General features: G+C 40.1%; 1 protein-coding gene across 1 annotated transcript in view; it reads left to right on the top strand.

The window, feature by feature from the left end:
* Positions 1-25,239, top strand: part of LOC129237721 (lachesin) — a 264,086-nt gene that overhangs the window by 87,985 nt on the left and 150,862 nt on the right. The window contains exons 4-6 of the mRNA XM_054872631.1: positions 9,761-9,901; positions 12,236-12,367; positions 18,063-18,160. Of these exons, the coding sequence (XP_054728606.1) occupies positions 9,761-9,901; positions 12,236-12,367; positions 18,063-18,160 (371 nt within the window). The remainder of the gene's footprint in view (positions 1-9,760; positions 9,902-12,235; positions 12,368-18,062; positions 18,161-25,239) is intronic.

Here is a 25,239-nt window from a genome sequence, read left to right on the forward strand (position 1 = left end):
AACTACCACATGCAAACTATATTATCAGCGAGCCAATGCAAATTTCCATAATTTTGTTTTCTTAAGTAACCATGAAGAAAAAGCCAAATTCTTTTCTCTCTCCCGCTTTGTCGCAAAACTTCGCATTGTCTGGCATGCGGCATGTTTGGCATTGTGGTGCAAGTTTTCCTTTTATCTCCATAAATTTTGATTCTTTCGGAAAATCAGAGCTTGGAGAGAAGTAAACTTAGAACTAAGCACTGCATAAAACCACAGGGGAGAGCGGGACAAACTTGCAGACCCCGGGCACAAACTTACAGAGTTGCTGGACAACAGCTAAGCGTGCATTTGTGCTTGCGTGTGTGTGTGTGTGTGTGGGTGTGTGTACGACCAGTTATGTGACTAACCAGAAGAAAGTCTAATACAGAAAATTGAAACTGAAAATATTCTGAAGCATATAACAATTTCCATGTCGTGAATGTTAGATAAGCTCTAATGCACACACACATACAAATAAATAGATGTACACCCTGTAGGGAAAATCCCAACAAGTATGGAAGCATTCCAGTTCAGATAATGGTATTGAATAGAAGAGATCCCACTAGTTTACCTTTTACTAGAATAATCCAGTAGTTTAATTATCAATTTGTCTGCGATTAAGTTCCAATTCCTTGTTTGGCATTTTTTTTTTTGCTTGCAAGAAAATTTCGAATATAATCTTTAGACAGTAGTATCAACAGCACACTCGACTTAAAGAGCCTGCTGGAACGCGGTAATTGAAAACATCGAGAACGGACTACGAAAAAACAGATACATCTCGACCCAGCGCAACAAAGTGAAGCCGCCCAGATAGAGACACAAGAAGACGAGCCTATAGCATGAAAGTTGGCTACAAATATCGTGGACCCAGACGTGGGTGAATAGAATTGGTCCTTTATGGATGCCGTTCTGGGCCCTCCTGAAGTAATATAGAAAGCAATTCCGGGAAGGGTGTCTCCCCAGAAGGAGAGGAGGGATCGTTTTAGTGGCCAAACCACACGACGCAGTAGACGGCGGTCGCTGTAAGTGCGAAGACATTTTGAACCCTACCTCACACACCAAAAAACAAAAAAAAAAAGACTCCTTTAAATTGGAACTCAGTTGGTTTTTTTGCTATGTAGAGTGTTATATCCTGAATGCCCCTCTTGCTTTATTGATTGGGCAGCATACGCCCACATTTATCCTCACCCGCACTGACACAGTCCGGAAAGTGAGTGTCCAGCAAAAGCTGTCCCGTTTCTTCCAGGCTCTCCCTAAAACTACCGTTAGCCTTCTTGAGAGTAGAAAGCCCATTTAATTCATCTTTCCCGAGTGACTTTTGAAGTCTTGTAGCCACTGGTAGGGATTCGATCTCCTCACAGTGCTTCCTCCATGAGTCTCTCTTGGATTTTCTCAGCTCCCTATTGTACGCCATTAAGGCCCTTCTATAAGAGTTCCAGTCTCCAGTTGCCTTGGCGCTATTGAAGAGCTGACGGGCTTTCCTCTGGCGAACTTTCAACTCCTTACTCCACCAAGAAGTATTCCTGGTACACTTCTGCGTAACCAGTTCGCAACTGTTGTCGTTATTAGGTTCTTCAGTTTGTTAACTTCAAAATTAAATTATTGAGAGTTAGTGATTCTTCCGCTCTGAGTCCCTATATATTGCTCCAAGTGGAATTGATATAGCGACCAATTGGTCTTTCTAACATTTCTGATCTGAAAGATATCTTCAACTTCCCCTATTAGATCAAATCGAATATACCGATGGTCTGACAAGGAAGCTCCACCCGCCAACACGAAATGCTATTCGCTAGTGAGCGAGAGATCCAGGACTACCATTATATTGTTAGTAGTAATAAAATCAAGAAGTGACTCACCTCTTACACTACCCCAGATTTCGTTTGCGCCCGGCGTAACTTTAGCAATCTCCACGCACCAATCCATTTTATTTGCCAGGCCTATCACCTTCACCACTTGTCAAAATTGATTTTAATAAAGCGCAGAACCCATTTACTTAAGTTGGGTTAGGCGATGTGCAAGGAGGCATCGTGCGTAGCGTGCTAGCCATCCTCAGTTTAAGACCGCAGTTGTGATGAGGGCTTAAGTCTGCTTCGAGGATGTCTCTTATTACTAAGAGGAATAACACGGGCGCCATTATTCCATTCAGATGAAAAATTCTCGTTACCCCAGGCTTTGCTGATGAGAGAGTGCAGCAATTCGGCAACGAAAGCGGAGGGCGCCGTGAAGACTTCAGCAGGAATGCCATCGATCCCTGCTGCTTTGTTGTTCGGTAATAATTTAATAGCGGCTTTTACTTCGTTGACACTGAGAGCATTGGCTCCTATTCGAGTGGTGTTATTAAGCGGAACTAAGCCGTTAGCAATTGTTGGAGCCTCATCGGTCAAGATATGGTTTGATACTGACGCAAAGTGTCCCTTCCATCTTGCAAGTTGGCCTTGCGCTGTAAGCAACAGACGACTATCCCGTCCTATGGTCGGCAGTGGGCGACCGTAAAGGCCAATCCAAGGTTTCAATCCCATTTTGCTGTTTTCACTCTACACAACTTGGGCTTCGACGCTTGGGCTTGTTGCTTCTTGTAAATTCTCAGATTGCCTAGTTATCGCAAAAATCTTCGCCAATAATATTAATAATACTTTTTGGTAAACTTTATTTATCAAAACTACATTGAAATTGGCGGTAAATTCAAATAAACGGGCAAATCTTTTCCCGATGAAGCAGCCCCAAACATGAACCTTAACTGGATGCTTAACAGTTGAAGTTGAAGTTGTCGATTATCAGCAATACAGTGGGCCTAATGTCAGCAACTATTCACCCGAAAGGAAGATTCGTCTGTGTGTAACGGAACTCTAAGTTTGAATTTGACCGGTCTCGTTTCTGTTAGACAGGCTGTAGGTAGGTAGGTATAGTGGTTGTCGGCTGACACACCTAAGCCTGCTGTAGGCCCATTGTGATATCACCAGGGCTGTCCCCTCTCCTCACTCTGCATTGTCCTCATTGAACCAAGCTGTGGCTATAATATATCTACAAGACTTTTATTTATTTTTATATTGGCTACTGCTGCCAAGTTATTCAGGGAACCTTTTCCTAAAATATTGAACCTTCTTCTATCCAGAGCCACGCACCCGCATAGAGAGTGTTCTATAGTCTCTTCTTCTTCAATGTCGTTACAGCTTCTGCAATAGTCATTATAGGAGGCTCCTGATCTACTGAAATGCCTACCTATCAGACGGTGCTCTGTTAGAACCCCAAGAATATTTCTCATATCCCTCCTGTTCAGATTCAACAGTCGGTTTAGGCGGGTCATGTTCCAATGCGGCCACGTCATTCTACTTGTTGCACAGTTCAGGAACTAAGACCATAGCCTGTTGGCAGCTCTGATCGTGTGTTTGTCTATAAGCATCTTACAAGTTGGTAAAGGTATAAGTATGTTCGCTTTGCCTAAATTTCAGCATGAAAAAAACTACAGTGATCCGGTAACCGGAATGAGATGTTGGCATTCATTCCTTCAGAGTGAAAGCCTCCGCCTACTTGATCATTTAGCTTGGTACCATGAGTATAGATGCTGATTCAGCTTCTATTGTCCATTACCCCATTGTCCCAATCTTCTCTCGTTGGGAAAATTGTGGTAAAGGATGTGTTTAAATGCAACACTAGTGAGTTACAAAAGTCTGTCGTTTGATGTAGGAAGGCGTATTCGTCTAGTATTCTTGCGTGACCCCTCCTGTAAGGTGCTAAGTTAGAAGATTCTCTTAACCTAAGTGCCGATTCGGTAATAAGTGCAGCATGACATTCATCGCTGCCGTGAGCGTAGTCTTTAGTGCCCCGCTTAAGTAGAGACTAGCACCCCTTTGACTACTTTCTAGACATTTTACTGTTGGTCTTTTCTCAAGTGTTGGCCACCTGACTAAGACACCGTATGTCATGATAGGCCATACCACTGCTGTATATAGCCAGTGTACTATTTTTGGGGTTAGGCCCCATTTTGCCCCCACAATTCTTTTGCATGTATAGAGTGTAGTTGCTGTTTTTTTTTACTCTATCATTAATCGTTTGTTTCTACGAGAGCTTCCTATCTAATACTAGTTTTAGGTAGCTCTCTTCCCCAATTGACAGTGTGACTGCTTCAAGGGTAGGCGGGCGTAGAATAGATGTCCTGTGTATCTATTTTGTTGGGATTTACCCCAAGACCTCTCGATACAGCCACCGGCTTACATCGTTCAAAGCATTTTACATTATGTTGCAGAGTGTATCTGAGAATTTCGCTCTCGCTCATATTGCAACATCGTCTGCGTAGGCCATTACGTGTATTCTCCTTTCCTCTAGATTCTTCAACAATTGATGCATTGCCAGAATCCACAGCAGGGGTGAAAGTACACCGCCTCCTGACCGATCTGCGTATCGTTGAGGGACCCAACTGCGAAATTATGAACCTGCCTAGTACCACCTGTTCCGTAGTTTTCACAAGGCAACAACCAAATCAGTCATGGCGCTTGTTATGGCCTCCGATAGGATGTTGCCTACCAGAGAATTAGACATAACGTTTCTTTATTAATTTTTGCAGAATTTGTTTTATTTTTTTTAGGATTTACTCATAGCTAGTGCAAGTTTCAACCAATTTTTGAATGTTTAGGCAATTACTATGTCTGAAAGAAGTTTTATTTAATTCTAAGAAAGAAAAAAATATTCGTTATGGTTACGCTTTTAATGGATGAATGGAAAACCATGGAAAACAGATAGTGCACGAACTGATTGAGCTGATAGGAGAACTGGTGGTATTTATACAATATTTACCACTAATATTGTATTTTTTCCTACAGGGTAGCTATCATACAAACAGATATATGCGGGTGTGCTTAAAAAGTAATTTATGTACATGCATGTGTTTGTGCGAGATTGCATTTGTATACGCAAATTTTTAATCAAGTAAAATATGAATACACTTGCATACATATTTACATATATTACGTACATACATACACATTGGGTGAGTATGCAGGTTTATATGAAATTGAGAAAAACCACCGCAATACACAGAGCATCATCATTCATCCAGACTTCAGTTGTCATAAGCAGCGTAGAACTGCATAGCAGCATGACATACTCTCACACTCGCACAAGCGCTTGCTGTTAATCTCGAAATTGCAAAATTCAAATTTACCCAGTAGGAAGTTATGAATTTTTAGTCGACTCTCTATGTAGCACAAGTATTGGTGACTTGACACAAAGTTCGCATTTTACTACATACATGCTCGTATATGCAGTTAAATTTTTCTATAGAGAATTTCTATTTGGCGCTCACAAATACACATTTATTCAATACTAAATTGCCTCTTTAAAATTGGTGTTTTGCTTTTGGTATTTAAAATGCCAGCAATTGAAGGCGAGAAGCAGCGATCTCTCAATGTGATCTCTCATTGAAGGACCAAAAACAAAAAAGAAAAAAACAAACAAGAAAAAAGGCATCAAATATTGCGTTTCTCCATCCGAGCATTACCTAGCAGGATATTTTTTGAAAAAGCATTTGCTTTCCTCTAGCAAATGTATGTAGGTTTAAAAAAATATGAACTTTCAACAATTACTTTCCCTCTTCTTAACTGGCGCGATCACCGCTTACGCGATTTTGGCCGAGTTTAACAAAGCGCGCCAGTCGTTTCTTTCTCATGCTAATCGGCGCCAACTGGACACACCAAGTGAAGCCAAGTCCTTCTCCACCTGATCTTTCTAACGCAGAGGAGGCCTTCCTCTTCCTTTGCTACCACCAGCTGGAACATCATCGAATACTTTCAAAGCCGGAGCGTTTTTATCCATTCGGACGACATGACCCAGCCAGCGCAGCCGCTGGATCTTTATTCGCTGCGATCTTTATTCTATGTCGTCGTAAAGCTCATACAGTTCATCGTTCCATCGCCTGCGATATTCGCCGTTGCCAACGTGGAAAGGTCCAAAAATCTTACGCAGAATCTTTCTCTCAAACGATCCAAGCGTCGCTTCATCGGATGTAGTCATCGTTCAAGCTTCTGCGCCATACGTTAGTACGGGCATGATGAGAGTCTTGTAGAGTGTTAGTTTTATTCGTTGAGAGAGGACTTTACTGCTCAGTTGCCTACTTAGCCCAAAGTTGTTGGCAAGAGAAACTCTACGTTGGATTTCAAGGCTGACATTGTTATCGGTGTTAATGCTGGTTCCTAAATAGACGAAGTCTTTTACAACCTCGAAATTATAACTGTCTACAGTGACGTGGGTGCCGATACGCGAGTGCGCCGACTGTTTGTTTGAAGACAGCAGGTACTTCGGTTTGTCCTCGTTCACCACCAGGCCCATTTACTTTGCCTATTTATCCAGTTTGGAGAAGGCTGAACCAACAGCGCGGTTGCTAAGGCCGATGATATCGATGTCATCGGCATAGGCCAACAATTGTACGCTCTTATAAAATATTGTGCCTGAGCGATGAAGTTCTGCGGCTCGTACGATCCTCTCTAACATCAGGTTAAAGAAGTCATACGACAGAGAGTCACCCTGTCTGAAACCTCGTTTGGTATCAAACGGCTCGGAGAGGTCCTTTCCAATTCTGACGGCGCTGCTGGTGTTGAGCAACGTCATCTTGCATAGCCGTATTAGTTTTGCGGGGATACCAAATTCAGACATCGCGGGATACAGGAAACTCCTTTTCGTACTGTCGTATGCAGCTTTGAAATCGACGAAAAGATGGTGTGTGTCGATTCTCCTTTCGTGGGTATTTTCCAAGATTTGGCGTATTGTGAATATTTGGTCGATGGTAGACTTTCCAGGTGTAAAGCCACACTGATAAGGTCCAATCAGTTGGTTGACGGTGGGCTTCAGCCTTTCACACAATACGCTCGCTAGAACCTTATTGGCGATATTTAGAAGACTAATCCCGCGGTAAGTGGCACAGATTGCAGGATCGTCCTTCTTATGGATTGGGCAGAGCACACTTAAATTCCAATAGGTAGGCATGCTTTCATCCGACCATATTTTGCATAGGAGCTGATGTATGCACCTTACCAGCTCCTCGCCGCCATGTTTCAATAGCTCAGCCGGCAGTCCGTCAGCACCCGCGGCTTTGTTGTTCTTTAGCCGAATTATCGCTGTTCTCACCTCGTAATGGTCGGGTAGCGGAACGTCAATTCCGTCGTCGTCGATTGGGGTATCGGGATCTTCACATTCTCGGTGACATGCGCAGCTTTCACTGTTTAACAGGTTTGAGAAGTGTTCCCTCCATAATTTAAGAGCAGTCAGTCACCGGATCGCCGTCTTTGTTCTTACGGGAAAACGCCCTGCTCTTAAAACCTTCTGTAAGCCGCCGAACTTTCTGGTAAAATTTTCGGGCGTTGCTACAATTGGACAGTATCTCAAGCTCCTCGAACTCTCGTATTTCCGCCTCTCGTTTCGTCTTTCGGATATTACGTCTCTCTTCCTTTTTCAGCTCTCTGTAGCGATCCCACATGGCTCGCGTTGCGCCTGATCACAGCGTGGCTCTATAGGCGGCATCTTTTCTTTCTGCGGCAGCATGACATTCCTCGTCGTACCAATTGTTTTTTCGGGCTCGCTGGAATCCGACGGTACGGTACGTAGAGAACGAGAAATGTTGCTCCATTGCTCGTGCATGCCGCTTTGTTAGGCAGTGCTGTCTGAGTGCAGGAGTGAGAGTCGAGTGGCGAATCTTCTGGCTGTCTGTTGTGATTGCAGCTTTTCGAAGTTAAACATTCTTTGCGTAGGTAGATGTGCGTTTTTTGCTACACATAGGCTGCACAACAAATACTTTCACATCAACAAATATTGCGATGCCAGCGCTATGTGGATAGTAATTTCTGTTCTTAGGTTATAAAGTAGGAATCAGGGAAAGTCAGATCAAATCCGCTGCCCAGATTTTACGTATTCGAACAGAGAAGTTGGCAGACAAGATGTTACAAATTGTGTAATTATACTTTTCAAGCATCCTGCATTCTTTTTAGGTATTTTTATATAAATATATTAAAGGTCACCGAAGTTTACGATTTTTCTGATATTTATTTAATTTATGTATTGCACACCATTAATGAGCCCGAAATTGTCCACTCTGGTGTAAAAACGTGCTTTCGGGTGTTTTGCTCCCACTTTCCTTGAAAATCTGACGTGCTGGCGGCTGATACTCAAATTGAAGTTTGACTCCTACACTAAAGGGTTCTCCAATAAGAGGTGTTTTTTTGATATTCAAAGAAAAATGCTATTTTTTAATATAAATGATCGGATGTTTATTTCCTTTGTAAAGAGGGAGGTATGCCGTTAATAGTGGAAACAAACATCAAGCAAATGACCTCTACGACCACGCTTAAGGGACAATATTCTCTTCATGAAATTTTCCGTAACCGAGTTGCAAAGTGGCTACCCTATGTTCCTCGATAGCCTCACGAATTCCCCTGGGCTGTTGAATCGACCCTGGGCTGTTGGCGTAGACCTTCTCGTTCTCGGTGGCCAATTGTGATCACCTCTTCGAAAGATAACACGGTCCGGAAACTTTGCCCGTTAAATATCAATGGTTTCGTGGCTTGTGTGGCACGTAGCGCCGTCTTGTGGAAAAATAAACGTTGTCCGGATCATTTCCATACAATTCCGGTCATAAAAAATCGTTAGTCATCTCTCGATAGCGCAAACCATTCGTTCATAACCGCTGCTATTGGAAAACCCTATATAATACTAATTTGTGTAAATTCCAAAAAAGTACCAACGCATCAAAGTATCTGCCTTCGAAAGTCAAAACAAAAAAAAAAGAAACCAATGATTCATAGCCATATCCGGGTGAATGGCAATCGAAATGAGTCCATTTGCGCAAGATTTTTCACACACCTAACCTTTCATAATAAACTTAAATGTAGTTACATGTATTTCGAGATATAACAGCTTCTTGCTGAAATAAAAAAGTTGCTAGGCTGCCTCTTCTACAACTTGTCTGCTAAATTATTCTAGTTTTCCGGGTTAAAATAAAAGGCGAATAATAATTACAAACGCTTACTCCCTACCACAAACCACACCTGTGGGCGGTAAATAGGTCAAATATCCCAAGCGTACTTTATTGCCCGTGTTGCTTCTTATTTATGCACCCTTCCAAAGCTAAAAGTACACCGATTTTGGGAAAATATCAGTGATTTACATAAAATGTTAGGAATTGTTAAATTGCTGCATTGGGGCTTACATTTCCCTTAAAACTTAATTTGAAAACAGTTGTAAAATAATTTCCCACACAAACAGATAGTTACACTTAAGCATGCACATGTGGAGAAGGGGTGAATTCTGGTTAGCCGGAAATGCTATAGCAGAAGGAGTTTGAGATGAAACCTTTTGTTACGTCGGAAAATTCCGAAGCATTGAATTAAATTCCTGTCGATGGGAGACGCAAGCAATTATAGAAATTTCAGAAAACATCAATGCAAATACCCATACAGTGCAAATACACAAACAAATGCAAAAACAATGCACATTCTATTGTGCTTAGACTTGAGTAACACCAATTCTAGTATCACAGCCACTCTTTGACTGTCCCTTTTCGTTCGCACTTGACTTGGTTGCAATGGCGTTGCGTATACGCCACGTCCTCCTGTTGCTCTGTTCAGCTTTGCTCTACATACTTTTTGCTAACACATACCTATTTTACATATTTCTAATGTTATTTTCCCTTTCTTTCTTTTGCACTTTCTTACAATTGGCCTTTTGCTGTTTACTGTTTGCTGTTGCCTGCCTACCACAGTGCCACCAAGGATCCATCACATTAGCACTGGCGGACATTTGCAAGTCAAAAAGGGCTCTTCGGTGCGTATTGAGTGCTCGGCCTCCGGTAATCCGACGCCGAATGTAACTTGGAGTCGTAAGAATAATATATTGCCCAATGGTAAGATTTGAATAAGTTATAAAACATTTGAAATAAACATACTTTGCATATTCTCTCCCTTTGCTGACCTCCCTCTTGCACCACCTGCTCACGCACCTGCTTGTTAATTTTGCATTTTACTATTCACATTTTTACATTTATTTTTATTTGAAACTTTCCTGCTCAATGTTAAGCAAAAGTTCTATTTGTGTTTATCTTATTTTTCCTTTATTATTTTTCTTTCTTTAAAAAATTCTGAAATATTTAGGTATGTCCACAAAAGTGAAAAACTTGAAGCGTTTGTGATGCTTAACAGCTTTCGCATATCTCGTGTGGCAGTAGTGAACTTACATATAAAATATGAGCAGAATAACATTTATGAATAGGTGGGTTAGGGTGAGTCAATTTGGAATTAAAAAATACAACCGACTGAAGTATTCTACTTCATATCCCGGACAAAAAATGTACAGGGAAGCATCGCTCTAAAACTAATTCCGAGACTCTTTATTTTTAATTTTGTTTTTTATTTCGCCAAATGATAGAAAAAAGTGGTATTCTACTAGACATTCCGCAAAAAATTTACAGGGAAACATCGCTCTAAAACTAATTTCGAGACTATTTATTTTTAATTTAGTTTTTTATTTCGCCAAATGATAGAAAAAAGTGGTTTCTAAAATCGGTCGCACCTCAGCGAACACGATTTTGAGCCTATTTATTTTTATTTCCCCAAACAAGTTTTATTTAAGTATTTTCTAATAGCGGTCGCCCCTCAGCTGGAAATGGCAAATCAACGACTTTATTTCTGGCATGAAAAAAGTTCTGTCATTCGAAGACTGCACAAAACTGCAGGTCCCTCCATTTATGGAAAAACAATTAGTATTTTTTTATTATTCTCCTTATAATTTCTAATACTTAATAAATATTTTTTATTTATTTTGTGTTACATTTTTTTGGAAGAAAATATCTGTATGTAGTTTTTGTGTAAGAGAACCACTGCAAACCTTTTGGCAATTTTTACAAAAATGTGTGACCCTTTGGCATACAAAATTCAGTTGATGCAAAAGCTGAAGCCATTTGAACATCGACAACGTCAACGTCAATTTTACACTTGAAAACCCAATTGTTTAACGGCAAAAATGTCTTCTCAGATGTAATCCAATTTCATTTGAACGGAAAAGAAACAAACAAAAAACGAAAAGTGGAATATCTGGGCAATAAAAAATGCCCGGGAAAATGTTGAGCAGCCTTTTGACCATTTCCTGTGTAACTTTTTCGAAGATAGAGTTTGTGTGAACAAGCCAGAAATATTTTAAGATTCATTCGGCCAAGAATTGTTGAGTTAAGGCCCGAATTATGCCTAAACATAATTGCAAATTCCACCCAATGAATCGTCATCTGTCAATAGGCACACGGGAGGTATGTCGAAATAATATTTATAGGGTTTTTCAATTGGTGCGAGTCGATTTTGGCGCCCTGTGGTAGCCATTTTGTTTTAGTGACATCTGTCAAATCTTTTGTTTATTATTCAGTTGTTTATGCCAAATCATCATGGCAAGTTACACGATAGAGAAACATTTTCAAATGATACAACTTTGTTATCAAAATGAGTGTTCATTAACGCAAACGTTGCGCGCATTGCGCCCATTGCGCCCATTTTTCGGTAGACGTGGTAGCCCTTCCAATTTCTTATCGCCCATATTGAACCATATGGACCTAGACGACATGTGGTTCCAGCAGGACGGCGCTACGTGCCGCACAGCAAACGCCATTTTATTCCATTTCAACATCTACCCGCCCTTATTGAAAATCCCTTTATTATTCAAAATTTTCCGACCTTGTACTATGCACCTCAATAGGCTGATAAATGAGTTCGCATTCGAAATAGGCATTTACTTTGAAACCTAAAAGAGAACTCGAACTTTAGAGACCTGGAATATGGCCACTGCTCTAAAGTCCCACTTTCACTTTTAAATTTATATGTAAAGCTCACTTATACCCATTTATTTAATTAAAATTTCCATTCAATTTTATTGACTCACATTCTCCGAAATCGTTTGCTATTTTTATTATTATTTTTGTTCATATCGCCAGTATGCATTTTATTATTTCTTTTCGTCACTTCTTCATATTTATTTTTAATTTTTTGCAGTTGACTCTGTTAACCACTTATTTTTCCATATCCTGCTTCCAACATCGTTTGTATGTGTATATATTGGCATAAATATATCCACCACTTCCTGTTTGCCCCTTTTTGCCCCTCCACCTTGTACACGCTCTCCATTCAATCACTCAGTTATTCCATCGCAAAAGTAAATTTATTTCATTCACATTTTGTGTGCCGATTTTCTCCAACAGGCGAAGAGAAACTACACTCACACATCCTGTCAATCGAGAACGTGGACCGGCACAAGGGCGGCGTCTATATTTGCACAGCCAACAATGGTGTTGGACAACCGGCATCCAGTCAAGTCGTCCTGCACGTCCTGTGTAAGTTAAGAAACCGAAGAGCAAAACAAAATTGCTTTTAATAAATATTGTACGAGTATAATATAGTATATGTAGTGTAAGGGGAAGAGAAACTGTGGTCCATCAGGCCGGCATGCGGTGCTGCACTCTGACATGTATAAATGGAAAAGTGTTCGTATTTATTTGAATCTGCTGTCGGTAAGCGCTTACGCATATTTTTTGTTTTTTTTTTAATACTCCATTAGACCTTCAGCAGTACAGCTCAACTTAATTATCGAATACACAGAATGACAGTCGCAAAGAGCAGCCATTTACACTGCCATAAGTGCATATTTTACGCACCCTTTTTGGACTTTAAATTTAATCTTTGGAAATACAAGATTTTCAGAAGCATTTGAAAGCTCTTATGGTATTCTACTCAAGTAATTTGGACACTTTTATACTTTTATTAATAAATCCATACAGCAAACTCGTTCATGCTCATAACTCACTTAAGTCGAGCGAACAGGTAAGCATTTTGAACGACTTAACCGCTTTGGTGAAGTGCTTTTGTTAGAGCATAGAGATAGAGATAGAGATAGAGATAGAGATAGAGATTGAGAAAGAGATAGAGATAGAGATGAAGATGGAGATGGAGATGGAGATGGAGATAGAGATAGAGATAGAGATAGAGATAGAGATAGAGATAGAGATAGAGATAGAGATAGAGATAGAGATAGAGAAAGAGATAGAGATAGAGAAAGAGATAGAGATAGAGATAGAGATAGAGATAGAGATAGAGATAGAGATAGAGATAGAGATAGAGATAGAGATAGAGATAGAGATAGAGATAGAGATAGAGATAGAGATAGAGATAGAGATAGAGATAGAGATAGAGATAGAGATAGAGATAGAGATAGAGATAGAGATAGAGATAGAGATAGAGATAGAGATAGAGATAGAGATAGAGATAGAGATAGAGATAGAGATAGAGATAGAGATAGAGATAGAGATAGAGATAGAGATAGAGATAGAGATAGAGATAGAGATAGAGATAGAGATAGAGATAGAGATAGAGATAGAGATAGAGATAGAGATAGAGATAGAGATAGAGATAGAGATAGAGATAGAGATAGAGATAGAAATAGAGATAGAGATAGAGATCTGATGCCATCAAAGTTACTTCAGGCGTACCTCAAGGTAGCCATCTTGGGCCACTATTGTTCTTAATGTTTGTTAATGACATTCCAGACGTTTTCGAGACATCACGTTGTCTGATGTATGCAGATGACCTGAAAATTTACAGTCGGGTAGAGAACTTAACTGACTGCATAAGACTTCAAGAAGACTTAACCAGATTGGAAGCTTGGTGTGATGATAACTCCTTACCTCTCAATGCTGGTAAATGCCAGCACATGTCATTCAGTAGACGAAAAGTTACGATTGATTTCGATTACAAGTTGGGCACCACCACTCTCACAAAAATTTACGAAAAAAAGACATATTTACATCGAAAATGTCGTTTTCCAAACATATAGACTTTATGATTGCCAAGTCTAGATCTATGCTTGGCTTTGTAATAAGGAATTCAAGGGAGTTAAAGGATATTTCTACGCTGTATTTTTCTCTTGTATTTTTCTCTTGTGAGATCAAACCTCGAATATTGCAGCATTATTTGGGATCCATTCTATATGGGCTCATCTTTAAAAATTGATAAGGTTCAAAAGAGATAGACATAGAGATAGAGATACGCAGACGACATTGCGTTGGTGGTTGTAGGTACGCATCTGGACCTGTTGCAAGCGTTATGCAACGATGCAATTGTAAGAATTAGAAGATGGCTTAAAAATGTGAAGTTAGAACTTGCAGCTCAAAAAACTGAAGTCGTATTACTGACAACACGACGGGTAGGTGAAGAGTTAGTAATTACGGTAGCTGACCATGATATAAGGTCGCAGTAATATATCAAATATCTGGGAGTACTCATTGACTCGAAAATGACCTTTAAGCATTTACAGTCAGTCAGTGAAAAAGCCGTAAGAATAAAACACGCGTTGGCTAGACAAATGCGTAATGTTGGCATCCCTCGCGCAAGTATACGGAGACTCCTGTTAACAGTCACGAGCTCAGTGATTCTGTATGCAGCACCAATCTGAGCAGAGACGAAACCATCGTACCACCAACACATATTAGCCACGCACTGTCTCAGATGACGAAATCCATGTGAGAACGGGAATGGTTCATACCAACCTTCTCGCGGTTGAGATGTATAGGTTACATAACACCATTGGGCAGAAACCGTCGAACGTGACTAAAAAAGAAGAAAGGCTGGGAATAACTGAAGAATGGCAGATACGATGGGAGCAATCCGAGAAAGGTAGGTGGACCTTTGAACTGATTCCAAACATTGCGAGGTGGATTGAGCAAAAACACGGATAAATTGATTTTTGTATCACGCAGTTGCTGACTGGACACGGTTGCTTCAAAGCACCCGTACTGCCCGCAGTGCCCCGAAGTACAAGAAACTGAGAGGCATATCTTGTTCCTATGCCCGCGCTTCATTAATGAGCGAAGTATGCTTGAGGGGCCGTTTGGTGAAAACATAAGTGAGACAAATCGTATCCCATATATGTGCGAAACCGAAGAACTGGAAAATGACATGTGTAGTGGCCGCAAATATCATGAAGAACCTTCAATACGCCGAATATGCACGTAGGTCCCTAGAAAGAGCTCCTTAACACAATGTACAGAACAGAATAACAATAACAGACGATTGAGTAATAATATACTCACAACGGGCTCCTGACGTACTACTTAACGGTGAAGTTCTAGGAGGACATACCGTAGGACATCAGGGGGTTTAGTTGGGTTAAAATCCCACCCCACGGCTTCGGCCATAAGCTTTTGATGCAGCCCCTCCTCCACAAAAAAAACAAAAAACAAGATAGAGATAGAGATAGAGACAGAGGCAGAGAGAGATAGAGATATACAGAGACAGAGAGAGATAGAGATAGAGATAGCAGCACAAATGGAACTTGCAGTGCTGAAGACGAAAACAGTCTTGCTAAGCAAACGGAGAGCAAACAATGAGATCGTGATCACGTTAGGCGGGCACTCCATAAGATCTCAGCCATACTTCAAGTACCAAGGCATCATCATTGACTCAGGTCTTATGCCAAATATAGGAGGACCTCGGGAAGATAAACAACTGCTGCTTTCAATTGTCACCACATCCGTGATTACATACGCGATGCCAATCTGGACAAATGCGAAAAAATCGCATTTGAAAGAAATAAGACTAAGCGCGTTTAGAGTTGCGTCATATCGAGGAACATCCCTATAGATCTCTCGGTCAAAGATCTGTAGAGACTGTATAATCTAGAGCAAGAACTCCCGTTTGGTCCAATTAAAGAAAAAGAAAGGCAGAAAACCAAAGAGTGGTAGCAACGCCCTTTCAAAAGATGGTCGTTGGACGCACAAACTGATACCAGACATAGCGAAATGTTATCGAAGGAAGCACGAAGACGTTAGATGTAATCTGTATTAGAAGAACAAGATTTGGGTTCATTCAAGTCCATTGCAAAAACTATCTCAGAACGGCCCCTAAAAGGATGGTTATGGAACTAATTTTACATCAAAATCGTTTTTTCGCCAAATTCTATGGAATGGTGAGTGCATTATGAGAAGACACCTTATCTGATTAGAAAAACCAAGAGCGGTTGCGAGACAAATCCTTTCTTCGTTTCGGAACACCTTCACAACAACAACGCAGAACACTTAAACAATCAGCACAGCTATGAATAGTTTTGAAAGCTCCACACCGCGGTTTATATACGCAGATCATCGGAAAAAATGATCCAACAGAATAAAAATTCTGCACAAGAAAAAATTGCGCTGAAAGTAGAAGAAAGGGACAGCTAATTTCGAATAATCACATAGTTTGTATCTAATTCCTATTTCGCGGTTAGTTCGGAACCTAGTTTTAAATGAATAGCTTATAACCATTAGCAAGAAAATAATCAAGATAGTTCCTTATGGGGACGATGTAATCATCCTAATGACAGGGAAGTTTCGCTCAACTGTCAGCGCGCTCAAGCTATCAGCGTTAAGGGAACTCTCTAAGAGAACGGTCTAGTGGCTAACCGAGCCAAGACCGAACTAGTTCTGTTCACTTGAATATATAAGGTATCGAGTTTTCAAAATTTTCAGTTACCGTCTATAAATGGAGTAACACTAACCTTATCGAACGCAGCCAAGTATCTTGGCATAATTCTGAACTCAAAGCTTTCTTAAAAAAGGAACACCAAGGAAAAGCCGAAGAAAGCATGTAATGCCATTTTTATCTGTAAGTGGACATTTGGCAAAAAATGGGGCCTGAAACCATCCTTCAACCACTGGGTGTGCAATACGATCATCAGGTCCATTTTGACTTATGAAGCTTACGTGTGGTGGGAGGCGGTGCAGATAAAATTCTATCTTAAGCTTGTGTAGGAAAAACAAGGGCGCTCCGATCAACGCCTGAGGCGGCGCTGCAAGTGGTCCTATACACTCAACCCATTGATATACATACATGCTGAAGGGATAGTGAACTATCTGTGAAACACTTGCTAGGCGCATCGAAAAGAGACTATCCTAAGTTAGGTCTGAACAAAGACTATAAAATACGAATACCCTACTGAAATGATTAGCAGACCTGAGTAATATTAGGTGACAATGGCCTCCGCATTTATACTGACAGCTTAAAGATGGCAATGGCTCTGGATCGGGAGTGTACTCGGAACAATTATGCTTGAATTGCTCCTTTAGACTCCCATACCGGTGCAGCTGAGATCCAAGCTGAGATCTAATTAAAGAATTCAACAGATCAACTACCAGCGTCCTTATAGCCAGTAGAATGGATCTACCTCACAATGACTTATGCAGGAGTTGTGGAGATGGAGAAGAAATCGAGTCGGTATGACACCTACTCTGTGAATGTCCTGCACTTCAAATAAGTCGTGCCAAATATCTTTGCGATTATTTCTTTGAAGACTCAGTAAATTTTCAAATTGCCGCACTGGAGGGACTCGTTACTTTCTTTAAAATATTTATGTGGCTTAAGCAACTTGGTTAGGGGATGGAAATCAAATGCAGATATCACAATGAAATTTAGGGTCAACGAGCGTCTTCTCTTAGACAAGCAAACTGGCTAACCTAACCTAAATATCAGGTCAGGTTGGGAAGACATTGTAAATAGTGAAGGAATTTATTGATTAATAAATACTTTAAACATCTTTTTTTATTAATTTTAAAACCACCTTTAAAAAATACACGAACTTATGTGCTGACCTGATATATACAAAGTAGCGCCAAATTAATCATCCAATTTTTTTTTGAATACTTTTTTTTAATAAAATATTATAAAAGAAATTATTTTGAGTGTTGTAAATCTTTATTTCATTGTCTTTTTGTGTACCACAGCTGCAAAGTTTTACTTTAAAATTTCAAATAGAATGATTAATTTTGCGCCACTTTGTATAATATAATTCACATAATCTCAACTGGTAAAAATCATTTGCTTTTATACCCAGTACCGCCACGAAATATTTTTTTTCTTCGTGGGCACAACCAAATTTAGTAAATTCTTTACCGTTACGCCAATAAAAATTATTATCTATTTTTACCATTGAATTGTAAAATTTCAACTTCCGCGTACATTTGTATAGATTCTCATTCTTTTCTCTCATTATTTTTGCAGATCCCCCGGAAATATCTGTAGAGCGTCCCATAGTATTCTCTGGCGAAGGGCACGAGGCCATGCTGGTGTGCATAGTTCATGGAGAAACGCAACCTGAGGTATAATTCACTTAAAATTCAATAAGAAGAAAAAAAACAAAAATAGAGTAGAAAATCGCAAAAATACTAATGGCTGTACAACTAATTAATTTCGTATTTTTTTGTTAAAAAAACTTAACAGTGAAAAAATATTTTATTCAAAATATTGTCCATCGGACGCCGCAACTTTTTCCCATCTTTAAGGCAATTTATGGACTCCATCCCAAAAAAACTTCTCATCTTTTGCGCCGAGAAAGTCATCAAGTCATTTTTTAATACCTTCAACGCTGGTGAACCGTATTCCAGAAAGGTGATTCTGCATCGACCGAAACAAGTGGTGATCAGAAGGAGCTATGTCTGGGCTACAAGGCGGGTGAGGTAGAATTTCCCATCCGACATTTTCCAAATAATTTTTGACCGGTACTGCAACATGTGGCCGAGCATTGTCATGATGGAAAATCAATTCTCGTGCCTGGTCACCCATTCTAGTCGTTTTTCGGCTATTTCTTGCTTCAAACATATCAATTGTTGCCTGTATAGCTCTCCCGTGATCGTCTGACCCGATTTTAACAGCTCATAGCACAGCACACCCTTCTGAGCCCACCAAATACAGAGCATTAGCTTCAAACCATGAATATTCGGCTTTGGTGTCGATTTGGCTGGTTGACCTGGCTTCACATGTGATCTTTTACGCTTTGGGTTGTCGTAAAGAATCCACTTTTCATCGCCAGTGACAATACTCGTACGATGCAAAAACGATTTCTTTTTGTGGCGATCAAGCAGCATTTCAGACATGCAAAATCGTCTCTCAACGTCTCTCGGTTTCAATTCGTGTGGCACCCAATTTCCTTGTCTGTGAATGTGTCCGGCTGCTTTTAAACGTTTAGAAATGGCTTGTTGAGTGACTTTCCATGTTTTTCCAAGTTTTTCTTGAGTTTGACATGGATCTTCATCGAGTAATGCCTCCAATTCTTCGTCTTCAAACATTTTTGATGAACCTGATCGCTCTTTGTCTGCTGTGTCAAAATCACCAAACCACTGTTGACATACTCTAACCTCTGGCGCATATTCAGGATAAGCTTCTGAGAGTAAACGATGTGCTTCTGTTGCACTTTTCTTTAAATTGAAGAACAACAGCCAACCTCCCCGCAAATGCTGTTTTGTTGGAACGTAATTTGTCATTTTGACTGTAAAAAAAAAAATTTGTGTGTTTATTAATATTCACTGTGACATATCAAATTCACTTGATTTTTTGGCGTGCTTTAACATGGAATAGCTGTCAGTGTCAAAATATTGACTACATAAATAGATATGAGCTTAGTAACAAATACGAAATTAATTAGTTGTACACCCGATATAAACATAAAATACAACACAAAATATGCTTTCTTTTCCTCACCTTCCCTGTAAAATTGGTTAGTCTTAAAAGTGAACTTAAAAACCACGCAAGCATCTACACTCGGTGACTGCAGTGGCGAGCGCTGGTGATAGTGAAATTGGAAGTCATTGCGCCGGACTACTTACCTCATATAAATGGTTGTTTTATTGCGCTCATTTTTATTAGTGCTTGCTGAATTTTTTTTTTCTGTTTTATTCCGTGGAAATCACCATTTTCAAATTAGTATTTGCGAGCGTGTCTACGGTCAATGCTTAGAATCGCGCAAAAAACACCAAATATTGCCACAAAATGAAATGTGAAAAAGAATGCAGTGGAAACTACATACATAAACACACAACATTGCATATGAGACACATAAATGCAAATACTCCATTCTCCAACTATAACGAAAGTGGAGAAAAATAATTGCGCTGGGTGGCAACCAAAAATGTCAATTGGCGAAATTATATGAATGCGTCAATGCTCCCGGGAAATGTGTAGTTCTCTGAAAATGTCCATGCACCCAACATTCCGCATGTACGCTGTGTACTGACGAAACGAGTAATGCGACCTGCGCACGTCAAGCTGGCCGTCATTTGGCATTTTCACTTTATTAGCGCTTTTCTGGGAATCATTCGGGTACGCTTTTTATTGACCGGGTGCAAATGTTCGTCTTTAGCAGTTTGTGTGTATGTGTGTGTATCTTTATGTACGTCTCTTCTTTTTGCATTTTTCCTTAATTCACTATCATTATTCGTTCACCGGCGTAGTATATTTGCTTGGTCTTATTGGGCGTGGCAACGCCTAAAGAGGGTATTGTGCAGAAAACAACATTTCCGCATGCAATTTGTACATTTGCGTTCACTCAGTCGTTCGTTTCATTGCACAAACTTAATTCTTTCATTCGCTTGACTCCCAGTGCAAATTTTATTTTTATGATGTTAATGGTGTGCAATTCGGCAGTCTGGGTCGTCCATTACTTTCCGCATTTGGTTGTGCCCGATGGGTGAACTGCGTCATTCGGCAGCAGCACAACAGATTTACATATATGCATACATGTCCTAATACCCATACCCTGCAGTCAAACGTGCTCATACTGAACTACATATATACGAGTACCGTACAACCAATTCGCCTTGCACCTGAAGTACATACATAGTTTGCCTTCCCTCAGTTTTCAGTGCTAGCAACTGGTATTCTTAGCTTGGCGATCTGCTGCGAATTGTCAATTCTCAGCCTGTGCCTCAGTCGTATACCAACTAACGAAGTAATCAGTCTCTATATTGAGTGTTGATGTACCCATTACTTTATTTATTTATTTATTCATAATATATAATAGTAATCTAGAAACACAGAGAGTTCGGTCACACTCTGTGTAAAAAAACACCACTATTATGTAGGGTCCTGTTCGGAATATGAAAACAAGTGCGCTCGAGGAGATATTCTGAATCAATTACACCACTAATAATGTCAATACGGCCATCATATCCGAATGGGTTGGTTAACGACTACCATTTAGGAGTGCGTAGGTTCAAATCTCCGTGCATCGAACAGCAAATAATAGAAAAAGTGTTTTCTAATAGCAGCCGCCCCTCGGCAGGCAATGGTAAACATCCCAGTGGATTTCTGTCATAAAAAAGTTTCTCATAAAAACCACTTGTCGACTTAGAACTGTAGGACTCTCCATTCGTAGAACAACATCAAGACGCATGCCACGGATAGGAAGAGCAGCTCAGCCAAACACCTGACAGAGGTGTACGCACCCATTATTTGTTTATGATTTTAATGTCAAAAATAAAGGATAGTTATTCTGCTTGGTACAGGTTTTCAGCTAAGCAGAGCTAGCTCTGTATGAGGGGAGTAGAATGGTAAAACTCAAAGAGCGTACAAACGTTTTTTGGACCCTAGTACGAGTATATGATTCTAGTAATATGGCATTCGTGATAAGGTTTCGAGAAAAAAGAAAAATATTCCAGCTGGGCACATACAAGCAACGCAAATAATAGCTTAAGAGTAAAGAATCTATGAAATCGGAGCTAAAACGATAAAAAACAGCCAGCACTGAATCCAACTCAGAACAGGTGTACCTCAGATGAGTATTAAATGCAAATCAAAGATCACCCCTAAGCAAGTTATCTCATGAAGACCGCACAGTCGAGTGCTTATTTCTTCTTCTTGATTTGCGCGATAACCGCTTACGCAATTTTGGACGAGTTTAACAAGGCGCGCCAGTCGTTTCTTTCTCGTGCTAACCAGTGGCAGTTGGACACATCAAGTGAGGGCAAGACTTTCGCCACCTGATCTTTCCAACACAGAGGAGGACTTTCCTTTCCACTGCTACCACCAGCTGGTACCGCATCGAAAACTTTCAGAGCCGGAACGTTTGAGCGTCCATCCAGGCGACATGACCCAGCCACCGTAGCTACTGGATCTTTATGCGCTGCGCTATGTCTATGTCGTCGTAAAACTCATACAGCTCATTGTTCCATCGTCTGCGCAGTCCAAGGGACGCCTCATGGGATGTTGTCATCGTCCACGCCTCTGCGCCATACGCTAGTACGGGCATGATGAGAGCCTTGTTTTTGTTCGTCGAGAGAGGACTTTACTGCTCAGTTGCCTACTTAGTCCAAAGTACCACTTGTTGGCAAGAGAGATTCTTCGTGGGATTTCAAGGTTGTTATCGGTGTTAATGATGCTTCCTAAATAAACGAAATCATAACTCTCAACAGTGGCGTGGATGCCGAGATGCGGGTGTGCCGATTGTTTTTTTGTTTTTTTTTTTTTTGTTTGATGACAGGAGGTACTTCGTTTTGTCCTCGTTCACCACCAACCCTATGAAGACACTTGCTAAGATACAACAGACATTATCCAAGTCAGCTTGGATCTTAATGATGTGTGAAGAGTTTGCCTATGATGAGTACGCCGATCATATATCCCTCACTCTCAGTTCTGAAGACGGAACTAGACGAAACTTACCCTGGAAGCACAGTCTATATGTGAAACCTTGAGCTCCCACAGAATTGCCAAAATAGTGCTACGAACTTGCAATATGAAAACATCTACCGTTGTTCTATCATTTTGAAGGAGGGGATGTAAAATATTTGGAATTGGAGTACTGACTGGACATTGTCTCACGCCATATCACGCAGCTAAAATGGGATTGGTTCAGAACGACGCGTGTAACTTATGTCAAGAAGGGTACGTTAGAACGTCTTCTTTCCCACTACCCTGCTCTAAGCAGAACTCGTTACAACTCCCTGACTAAGTTACGTAAACCGCTTAGATCTTTTTAAGAAGATTACTAATCACTCCAATGAGATATTCTGCACATTTCCTAGCTCTTTAAAGAAATAATCACCAAGACATTTGGCACGACTTTTTTGAAGTGCAGGACACTCACAGAGTAGGTGCCGTACCAATTCAATTTCTTCTTCATCTCCACATATCCTGCAGAAGTCATTGGGATGTAAGCCTATTCTACTGGCCAGGGTGTCAATAGCCATCGGCAGTATTTTATGGTTTATCCGAGAGACGAAGTGGTTTCACTAAATTGGGAATTAGAGCGGGAACTCCAGTCCCAATTAGTTATATCACAATGGACCTCCTGTATGCTCTTAGGAAGTGTGTGGCAACTATTGGGACCTAACCTAATAAAATAAGACGGTATGCCATTGATAAAAACAACGAATGGCAAGGGGCCAAAGATGTTGTCCTGTGGAACCCCGTACGGTACTATAACGCATTGGGGTGCATGCTGTTCATAACAGGCACTAAAACATCTAGTCAAATTTGTGTAAAAAATCACCAGAATTGGACGAGTTGAAGAAGTGAATGAAGCTGGTTGAATGAAAATTTCAAAAATATTTGATTTGAATTAAATGTTTTTGTCTTTAAATTCGTTGTTCCCCTTTTATGTATATTTTATAGTTAAAAATGTGAATGTTTGTTTATAGAATTTTTCATATGAGTCACCCTGGTCTTTTCCCATTGGACTACCACTACTTACTTAACTCTGTTATTGCGTGTTGCTCTGCTGTTTTTCTAAAGCAAATTTAACACTTAATTCAATAAATTGAATAGCTTCTAATACTTGCATACGTTCATATTAGCGAGTGCTGCATTCATAAAAATTAGAACCGAAAATATAAAAAAAATTTAAGGTAAGCGATTTCAATTCCATCGCGTGTATTTCGCTTAAATATTTTTAGCACCCTTTTGAAATGAGAACAATTTCAACGAATTTCCAAGCCAAGTAAAACGACAAGCTGAAAGGTGAAAAGAGAAATGCATATATGGAGGCTCATTAGGGTGTGTTATATATTTTTTGTAAATACTATACAACTCGAAATACAAAATCAAAAAAAAACTGGCATTAAGGCAATTGAAAATGTGTCTTTTTCTTGATTGGGGCGATAATCGCGTACGCAGCTCAAAACTTCCGGGCTTCGCCCAAGTGCAGTCAGCATTATAAGCAAAGGAATGCGCTTAAATTCCACCTGCACATAAATATTTCAGATTGACGGCACTGTTAACTGTTAACTGTGACTGGCTTATCCTTAAATGGTGACTCAAAAGAAGATATTAAGAATCGCATATAAAAGACCAAGCAGACTCTCGGCTCCCTTAAAAAAATCTGGTGCTTGTCAATAATCACGCGAAACACCAAGATACAAATTTTCAATTCAAACATCAAGTTAGTTCTACTGTGCGGCTGTGAAACTTGTAACTTTCCGGTTACAGCCAAGCATCGCCTGCAAGACTTTGTAAATCACTGCCTACGGACAATGCTGCGCATTTTCTGGCCCAACATCATACCGAACAGCAGCCTACGGGGTAGCACGAACCGAATTCCAATACAAACGGAGGTCCTGAAAAGGAAATAGGACTCGTTTTTGTAGGATAATTAAGTAACATCACTCACATTGCCATGGATAGGAATCCACAAGGAAGCCGACGAAGAGACGTACTCTCGCTGACCTGGGGGAGATGCTTAGAAATGGAGATGAAGAAAACCAACCAAAGCTGAAATGAGCTGAAGAAGATTGCTTCTCATAGAGTGGAAAGAGAAAGACTGTTGTGACCCTTTGCTCACTCATGGAACCATAGTAACATATATATAAAATCATGTGTTTATTTAGTGACTGTATTGGAGTGGCAACTTACAAATGCCTTATGGTCTCATTTAAATAGTCGCTTTATAATTTTATTTAAATATCTAAACTTTTACCCGGTTTATAGTATTATTTTCATAGACAGCCCGCCAAAGACTTGATTAAGACAAAGTATCTAAACAATTTAAAACGTCATCTGTTTTTTGCTTTTATTTAATTTTTTAGTTTCAGTGCTTCCCAGATTAATAATCAGAAGATAATATCATATAGAGGGAATATTTTATTGCACTTCTCGTGGATGATATCACACTCACACTCTACCACAGCCTTATCAGTCAAACCCCTCGGACGGTACAATAAATTCACTCAGGTTATTTACTGTAAAATTCGTTAAGTAAATTAGTTTTGACGTGCGTTTGTTGTTTTAAAAACGTTTTACCCACGCATTTGCTCGAAATATCGAAACCTACATCGTCTAGGTGGCAGCTGCTTTTAGGAAGTGAAACGTGGCTTGTTTCGCAAGCAATCACGCAGAAACTTCAATGATTCGCCAACAAATGACTGAGGCTGATATGCAAAACCTTGTGGCCCATCATAATACTAAGTAAGGG

The sequence above is a fragment of the Anastrepha obliqua genome, chromosome 1 (genome assembly GCF_027943255.1).
Source record: "Anastrepha obliqua isolate idAnaObli1 chromosome 1, idAnaObli1_1.0, whole genome shotgun sequence".
Lineage (NCBI taxonomy): Eukaryota > Metazoa > Arthropoda > Insecta > Diptera > Tephritidae > Anastrepha > Anastrepha obliqua.